The sequence below is a fragment of the Nelumbo nucifera genome, chromosome 1, assembly GCF_055504915.1.
Source record: "Nelumbo nucifera cultivar China Antique chromosome 1, China Antique-T2T, whole genome shotgun sequence".
Lineage (NCBI taxonomy): Eukaryota > Viridiplantae > Streptophyta > Magnoliopsida > Proteales > Nelumbonaceae > Nelumbo > Nelumbo nucifera.
This window is the reverse complement of record NC_142649.1, coordinates 125368707-125378333: the sequence shown is the minus strand read 5'-3', so window position 1 is coordinate 125378333 and position 9627 is coordinate 125368707. Positions and strand designations below refer to the sequence as shown.

Below are 9627 nucleotides of genomic sequence, written 5' to 3'. Positions count from 1 at the left end.
CATTAAGTCCGGACTGGTCTAATTCAATGTCACATTGGTGTGTCCAATCTATTCAAATTGATTTTGATTGAGATCAGGTCCAACCCAATCCTGGTCCATTGACACTCCTACCTGCATTCAATGTATCTTTAAAATAAAGAGACACAGTTTAATCAGCATGCCATCTATGGGTAAGCCCTAAATAGAATTTAAACAAAAATATTATGAAATTCTTATATTTTGGAGCCAATGGGTGATAAACATATTACTCCTGTTGTATTTGGTACAATTGATATTTCTACCTTAAACGTTTTGGGTTGATCAATACCGATTGGTGAGAGATATACATCACATATGAGTCACTTCAATTAGAACGATCATTGTTTCTTTTACCTAAAATATCAATTTGATGTTTCTACAAGCAGCCTTCAGCATATGCATTTTTAGGGTATGCCTGTTCCAACCATAAAAATACTCAAACGACAATTGTATGAAACAGCAAAAAGTTTCAGTTAGAAACAGCAATTGTATCAAACACAACCTCAATGTGAGAGCCATCCTTAGAAAGCCACTATCAAGAGAATTTCTTTTTGCAATAACAATGTGAGTGTCATGGACTTCATTGCCACAAAGCCCATTTAAATCATAAATAAATAGGGTTTATAGAAATATCATATTTTGTCATTTTAGCTCAGTTTAGAAGGAATACAAATACAAATATATACAGTATAAATACATACAAAATAATATAAAATGTAGGGTTCGACTATGATATGGAAAAAATATGATATTGAAAAAACAACTGAACAATAAATTGGAATCATAAACATGGTCGCGAATTAAGTGTCATTTATCAAAATTCATGGGTCTAAAAAATACAAATTTTGTCCTTTCAGTGTTTCATCTATCATATAGATTCTCTTAAAATCTAATACTCTGTTATGTGCTTTCCACCAAGCTAAAAGATTAAATTTTTTAATTCTTTAAACATGAGAAAATTTGACCAAAATACCCTCTCAATCTAACTATATAAAGTTGTTTGAAAGGATATTTTAATCTTTTGGAGTTTTTATAAGAGTTTCTTTATCACTTGACCAAAGTGTCACCCAAAGTAGTTGTTTATAGTTATTAGGAGGGGGGCAATTAAAGTCATTTAAGGCCCCCCAAGGCTAACAGGCCGTGTTGACATGGGCCCTTATGGACCACAGGCTATGCCAACATGTGGGCCTTACCCCCAAGCGTAGCCCATGGATGGCTCCAAGAGGAGGGTGGGTTCCCATGAAAATTATCGGAAGGAATATGTTGAGCTTGAATTTTCATTAAAATGGTTTCAAGTTTCCATGTGGCAACCCCTTTGGCCACGTTATACCATGGGTGACACTATAGTTTCTGTACAATAGTGATTTGGCAATCATATGACCTAATTAATCTAGGTTATCACTGTGATCAAATCTAATTGTGGGTATGAAGAATTTCTTTCTTAGCTTAATTAGGATTGTGTTTGATGATTTCCAAGGTCAAGCTATTCTTAACCCCTCCTTCCAAATCTTAATAAAGGAAAAAAATGCAACCTAATTATTTAAAGAAACAGAAAATTTTACAAATAATACAAGACGACATATTATCTGTGAATAATTATGATTTTGAAAATTACCTGTCCAAAAATTCAGCCATTTTTAATTATAGATTTTTAAAATTTAAAAATCTATTTGGTTTATGAGATCGGGGAATCAATGAAAATCCCTAAAATATGAAGAGGAGGGTCATTTAAATTATGTAGTCCCCACTTTATATGAGAGAGAATATTGCTGGTATGATGAAGGTGGTGTAAATTCTGCACCAGATTTTTGGATATATATATATATATATATATATAATTTTCACCGATAGAGATTAAAAATGAAAAAGATAGAAATTTTGTATCAAATAAGAATGTAGATCATAGTTACAAATAAATAGATGCAAAACTGAATTAGGTACCAAACTACCAATCATGTATCTGGTTCAAATTTGTATCACAAACAAACATACCGTTGATATAAATGCAAATCTATGATCCATGAAATAATAAACTGCAACTTCTGAAACGTGAAATAATGAAATAAAATGACCATGTGGCAAGTGCCTTAAGGAAGGTTGGTTGGTTGGTTGAAAATTTTGATTTTACGCATAGCAGATATGGTACAGCACTTTAATATAAAACACATGAAAAAGAATCAATTGAACACGTGACAAGTGCTTTAAGGTTGAAGTTGCCTTTTGGCTTTAATTAAATTGCCAGGTGTAAATATTGGATGACCAATTTAAAAAAAAAAAAATTATTATATGTACGACTACACTTATCAAAGGATTGTCATTTAAACGTTGCACCTGGTCACTCAGAGAATAGACGGTTGAGATCAACTGTTGCCACAGAGTCACATAACAAATGCAGCATGTACTGGACCAGAAGAGTAAAAGATTTAGGTGGGCAGGTAATCATTTCATAAATACAAAATTCAGGCAAACAGAATAGAGGGCCCACTCACACTATTTACCACGTGTCCTTATATCAAATGATGGTTGAAATTGGCCATTATGGAATCTGCTCATGCAGATTAAAATGATTTTCCACTTCGAGAGAGAAGCCAAACAGTGCTTACCAGGGCCAGGCCCCAGTGACCGCGTCTCCTCTCCAGCTCAGATTCTTAGACACAGTCTCAAGCACACATTCACGCACGGACACTAGTAGTGTTGTTTTGTTTGGTGGTGTTGCAGGCTTTCTGGAGCATATCTGAACCTCGGGGATTGGATTCCTTTGTCTTTCCCTCCTTTTTATCATTACTGTATTACTGTATTAAAATCCTCCATCTGTCACTCTGTCTATTATGTCGAATCAAATCGAAAAGATTGCCGCTCTTCCTCTTGTTTTCCACTCAAGAAAAGGAAACTCAAGGGAGAAACTGGGCTTTCTTCGTCAAGACCCAAGAAGTTCGAAGTTCGAAGTACTTGGGAACGGCAACACCTTCTCCTTCTTCTGTAATTAGTTTTCTAGGGGGTGCGTGAGGTAGGGTTTTATTGGGTTGTTTCTTTGTCTGGTTCCTGGTGATGGAAGGAGATACCGAGGACAGGAGGAAAGAGGGCATTGCCCTTGTGGTTATCGTCGTCCTTGCTGCTTTGGCCGTGGTTTCGTTGTTCGTCGCCTTCAGCTACTACTGCTACATTCGAAATAAAGTCGCCAAACGCCTCAAGGAGCAGAGAAGTTCGAACCCTTTTCCATTTTTCATATTTTTTTATTTGTTTCAATTTCTTTTCTGTCTGCATTATTATAACTTGGAGCCCTCTTTTCGTTTTCTCTTTTAAGCTTAATTTTTTGGTTAATTTCTTCTGGTTGTAAGGGAGTGAGGAGTACGGAGAGAAGGGTGGTTATGCAACCGTGCAAGTTGCAACTGAGAAAGGACTTCAGCTCTTCACTTATAAGCAGTTACATTCTGCGACGAGTGGCTTTGGGAAGTCTAATGTCATTGGGCATGGCGGTTTTGGGTCGGTCTACAGGGGAGTGCTTTCGGATGGGAGGAAGATTGCTGTTAAATTGATGGATCGAGCAGGAAAACAAGGAGAAGAGGAGTTCAAAATGGAGGTTCAAGATTTTTCATACTTGTATTTTGTTTACATTTTTCGTATGGGTTCTTTTTTGCTTGCTCAACTGTTAGTTCTTCTAATTGATAGGTGGAGCTTCTGAGTCGTCTTCGTTATCCTTACTTGCTTGCTTTGCTTGGCTACTGTTCGGACAATGACCATAAATTGCTGGTTTATGAATTCATGGCGAATGGAGGACTGCAGGAACATCTTTATCCTGATAAAAATGGTAAATTTTTATTTTTTATTCTTCTTAGTGGTTAACTTCGCTTCTTTTTATCTGTTCTTTCACTGTTCAAATATGGAAGATGCGTTCTATGTAATGATGATGAAACGTTCGTCCTTCTGCTTGACCATTAATGTAAATATTCTACATATATGGAGTATGGGCATAGCGAATTTTGAATTGCATATCAAAGAAAGGAACATGATCAAATCAATGAAGCACCATTTAGTTAGCACTATCTCTTGGATACAGCTTGGAACTCATAACCTAATAATCTCTAGTGGAGCTCTTACGTTTCGTCTTAATTAAGTGTAAAGAGCAGAAGGCGTCTTATCTAAAGGGATTACTGAGTTGTGCTTGGAGATGGTGTTGAGGGCCCGAGAATAGGATCTCGTCACGGGTCGGTCCACGGGGAAAACCTCATGTTTTCCCTTGTTCCTTCCTTCTCTTGATGAACCTATCTTGGTGCCTTTGGTGATTTGTTCAAGAGATCACCAACTCTCCTAACTCACTTCTTTAACTGAATATTCGATATCTCATTCAATAATGGTGTCTCCTTAAATAGGAGATTACAAGAGTCCTAATCTTAGGGAGTCTCCTTGCTGAATAGGGAGACTTCCAGTTCTATCTTTGCTAAGGATAAGATAAGTTGATCCTAATCTGATAATCCACTAATAAGATAAGATAAGAGCAATAGAATAAGATAAGAACAATTAAGATAAGAACAAGCAAGATGATCTAATCTAATCTGCTGTTGCCGAACTGGGTAGGATGAGGATCATTGAATCACTGCTGCTGCTGGCGGTGGGTCAGGTTCCTGTTGCTGCCGGCGGCGATGATACTTTTTCCTGAGGAATGCGTCCATAACAGATGGCCTCGCAAGAAACTGTTCATTCCTGCAGTCTAGTCTCACCAGAACTCTTTGTGAATATTTATCAGGAATTCCACATTGCAGTTCCTACGATGCTGGAATGTAAAGAAGCCAAGTAAGAAAGCAAAATTGATAATGAAAGTTGATCTGGAGAAAATATCCCTTCTGTGATCATTTGGTCAATCTGGAGTGCAAGAAACAGGGTTGAATAAGAGGTCAAGTTAAAAGATCCCCTTATGGTCCCAAGATTGGGGTTTATTCTGCAGTTTTGGAGGTTTTCCATTGATTTGGTAGATGCAAGGTTCAAAGTATCCATACACCTGATATGCAATCAAAGGGGTGATACACTTGTAAAGTAGGTAGATTTTGAAAATTGAGCCAGGACATCTTTAGGAGGGGACGAGGGGTATTACCCTTCAAAGGTGGCCAGATGTCCTAACTCTCAAGATTTAGCATACCCTGAAATCCAATATGATACATACAAGATTTATCATATTGACACTTGGAACCATAGGTAAATGTGTGGCTGGACTAAGTATATGTTTGGTACTAGGAAACGTCACCACATAAGTGCCATGTAGACGTTTTGATTTTACTTAAAAACCAAAATCTTACTTGGTTGGGCTGATTCAAGTAGAATCAGTTATTACCTTCTTTCACCTTAGTTTATGTGGAAGTGGCCTTTGGTAGAAACAGTTTTTTGAGGTTTCTTGCTCCTAGGGGCATTTTCGCATCTGGTGTCCCAATGTCGTGTCTAATGGTGCCTAGGTGTATTAAACAACAATAAGCAAATGTGCATTGGGTTATGTGCAAAGCCTGAACACTTTCCCAACTTCCAAGGCAAGTACAAATGTTGCCACTTCTACTGACCACGGTATCAAATATCCCCTTGATTTATTGGCCATTGAGACTCTGCCTAAAATGAGGAGACTAAATGGCCTTCTTTACCTTTAACAGTTGCATACTAGTCCCTCCTTGTGCTCTGGCATTTCAAGTAGTGGAGGCAGCACCATTAGAGGAGTCTGATCACACCAGGGATCCATCCAGACTTACTTGTTTGGTGCCTTTAACGTTTTAAATGTAGGTAACTTTATCTATCCTTCCCACAATAAGCCACCATGTTTTGTCCTTATTTTGTCTCAGCCCAAATTCCTTGCTGCATATTTGGCACTATGGCCCTTCCTCAGGCTATCAGCTACTGTGTTAGACTTCCATAGCCATTTTCGCAACAAAGAACTAGTTTTTACATGTATTGATCCATAAAGACTCATATTCCGGCTTGATCATTCCCTGCATTTTTATTATTTAAGCATCATCCTGGAACTTCTATTTACATGTCTTTTAAGTTATCCAATGGATATCCAGGTGGTTTTTTACAAACCTTCTTTTTCCTCCTGTGCATAGGAAATAGAAGATTAAACTGTTAATGGGAAACAGAAAAAAAGCCATAGAAAAATCCCAAAACCTATCTAGTGACCACAACTCTACTAGCATCTCAAAATCATGTACAAGGAGACAACCCGAGGCTATTTGGAACAAAAAACTATTCCTCAAGAAATGTTTGTTACAGCTATATGCCTTTATTTACAAAACCTCAATTTGAAGTGCTATGTAACGGATTACATCAAATACATTCAACACAGGATCAGAAGTTAGGCTGTGTTTGAGTCCAGAAGTGGAAGTGGAAAAATGGGTACAAGTGAAAATTGGTGAGCATTTGGAATGACTGCCCCCCAATAAAGCGGGTTGAAGTATTGGAATCTAACACAGCTGTGAGATGTCAGACTCAGTAAGCCTGAAAAAAATAAGATTGAAGGACTTGTTCAACAATTTTGCCACGTCCAAATTTTATCATAAATGTTTCAGGTTGTATAGGCATGTTACTAGTATGACAAATCCAAGTGTCCCCTCAAGTCTTGCCTTGGTATTGATACATGTCTGACCAGGGTATGGCACCCATGTAACATAGGTGGAAACAAGGCAAAACACAGCTAAAACTTCACTTTGTCTGGAGAGTAGCAGATCTCTTTTTCCATTTCCATCCGTGGTTTACTTTTCCACCCCAAACCATACACAGCCTAAAGGAATCTTATCATTTCTATATGCCTATATCCTCGGGTCTGATGCAGCTTCCAATCACAAATTTATCTATGGACGTGTTCCAATTCAAGGATGTACATGGACATTATCCAAATGTTTTCTTTATTTGTTATATACTAGTCTTTTTTTGCAGGTAAATGTACATAATGCACATGGTTAATATTATCTGTTGATGAGAGAGTGTTGTTAACATCATCAAGTCTGTCTTTTGCTTTGTAGTTAAGTTTTACTTGTAGACAATTTATTTGTTCAATTAATAAAGGTGTTTTGGACTTGGATCCCATGAACTGTGCTTGTTGCCAAGTAATTTTAGTTAAAATATTATGGTCTAATTTAGCTTTACAGGTAATAGTGGTGGTGTTTCAAAGTTGGACTGGGAGACCCGCTTGAGAATAGCATTGGAAGCTGCTAAAGGCCTGGAATACCTCCATGAACATGTCAGTCCCCCTGTGATTCACCGAGATTTTAAGAGTAGCAACATCCTCCTGGACAAGTCATTTCATGCAAAAGTTTCTGATTTTGGATTGGCCAAGCTAGGATCTGACAAAGCTGGTGGGCATGTTTCCACCCGTGTGTTGGGTACCCAGGGATACGTCGCTCCCGAGTAAGGAAGACATTATGAAAAAACTTGTTAGCTCTGGGAATAATTAAAAACATCTCCTTTCATCATATGATTGACATTGTTTTCTCTTTACCTTTCTTCAACTTGAAAATTTGCATTGGGTGGGGTTTATTTATGAATAGCATGAGAAAAAGTTCTCCACATGTAACTATTTTATTCCCCCCTTTTGTTTAGTTTCTAAGTTTGTGAAGCTTAGAAATGCATGCACCTAAGATTAGTGTTAGTAATAGTATTAGTATTGCTTTTCTCTGTTAAATGATATTCTTAAAGAGAAGAGCTCCCTGTCATGTTAAGCTACCTAACTTTGAGATTGGATGTTTATTTCCTGCATAGGTATGCATTAACCGGGCACCTGACTACAAAATCAGACGTATACAGCTATGGAGTTGTGCTATTGGAGTTGCTCACAGGCAGAGTGCCAGTTGACATGAAAAGGCCTTCCGGAGAAGGAGTTCTGGTATCTTGGGTATGTTCTTGGCTGTTCGTATAACCTGCATTCATAGTCAGGTTCTCTGCTCAGTTTTCTTCCCTGTTTTCATCGTACTATTTTAAATTAAACCAGGAATCTAATTGCATACTCATTTGTTTTTATTGATCTTGCATGTGCAAAAAAAAGGCTTTGCCACGACTCACAGACAGAGAGAAGGTCGTACAGATTATGGATCCTGCCTTGGAAGGTCAATACTCAATGAAGGAAGTTGTTCAAGTGGCTGCCATCGCTGCTATGTGCGTGCAATCCGAGGCAGACTACAGGCCTCTGATGACAGATGTAGTGCAGTCATTAGTCCCTCTTGTGAAGCTTCACAGATCTACTTCAAAGGTTGGCAGCTGCTCTAGCTTCCATAACACCAAATCTCCGGCAAAATCTCCGACTCTGCATGAATTTGGTAAAGCCACTGTATGAAACTAATCAAGCTGACCATGGGGATCACTGCATGTTCTGAATTATTGTAGTCTTTTTGACCTTCGCTGACAGAAGAAGAAACTCTAATCCTCTTTGAGCTTTCTTTGTTTTGCTTTGAGTTCACAACATAGCTGGATATTATTACCCTTCCATCCATGTATAAGCCAAAGGAATCTTTCACCTGATAATTTAACATGCTTAATGCTTATAAAGCATTTTTCTTTTATGAATGGCGATGAAAGTTTGCATGACGTCCATGCGCAAGGTACTTGGGCGTGGATCCCAAGGACAGTTATTAAGCCAGCTTCAGCCCATAATGAACTGGAAAACAAAGGCCTATGCCTATCTCCCCGTTGATGAACTCATGAAAAACCATTTCTTGAGCAAATTATGCTTTAGCTTTCCATCGTTTGGAGTTCAATTTAGCTCAATAACCATGGCTCCATGTCCCTGGAATTGGACTTCAGAGAAGACCTTATCATCATAAGATCACAATACCCCCCCCCCCTCGGGTCCCCCTCCCAAAAAGATGGGTCATTCACTTCAAGGTTTTAAAAATCAGACCGGACATAGTCGTTTTAGGGACCGGTTCCTAGGTCAAATGGGTTGACCATCTGGTTTGAACGGATGGCTCATTCTGATTATAAAAAATAAAAAATAAAAAAAATTAATTAAAGTAAAAAAATGGCCAAAAGCCATTGTTCGGATTGATGGATTGATTGTTCGATTTCCTGAGTCAGTGGGATATTGACCAAATCAACTGTTTTTGGCCCAGGAGTGGTTTTAGGATTAAACAGAACTGGTGCAACCAGTTTCCAACCAGTTCCTGGGTCAGCTGGTCCAATTTTCAAAACTATGATTCAATTATTAATTTAAGTATATACTATCAAGTTTCAAAATATCAATACAACCGATACACTGGTAGGGGAGTATCAGGCTATATCAAAATTGATTTTTCTTTTTTTAGTTTTTTTAAACCTGATTCAGAGGGATCGATTTAAGACACCTGTCTACTCTCTGAATCGAGTTAAACCCTGAAATACCCCCTGTTGGGACATATCGGGAGTATCGGCCGATACGAAATTTTGAACCTTGCATACAACAGCATCAAATGCTTACAAAATGAGGAATACGACTGTTATTATCGGTAAAAAGTTGAATTGCAAAACAATCTGCCAATATTCTTTTTTTAACCAAGTACCTGCAATGCCAAAAATGGGAAGTTAGCCACTATCACTGGAAATACATATACAGACAGAATATATACTCTTCGCCTTCTTTGAAAAAGGTGTAGGGATAAGATCAAG

At 37.9% G+C, this 9627-nt stretch overlaps 1 protein-coding gene across 1 annotated transcript; it reads left to right on the top strand.

Moving 5' to 3' along the window:
* Positions 1-2692: 2692 nt before the first annotated feature.
* Positions 2693-8546, top strand: LOC104609758 (Protein kinase superfamily protein). Its single transcript, XM_010276140.3, has 6 exons — positions 2693-3220; positions 3357-3598; positions 3688-3826; positions 7140-7398; positions 7750-7882; positions 8033-8546. Exons 1-6 carry the CDS (start codon positions 3067-3069, stop codon positions 8318-8320), a joined length of 1215 nt encoding a protein of 404 aa, XP_010274442.1. The 5' UTR covers positions 2693-3066; the 3' UTR covers positions 8321-8546.
* The last annotated feature ends 1081 nt before the right edge of the window (positions 8547-9627 follow it).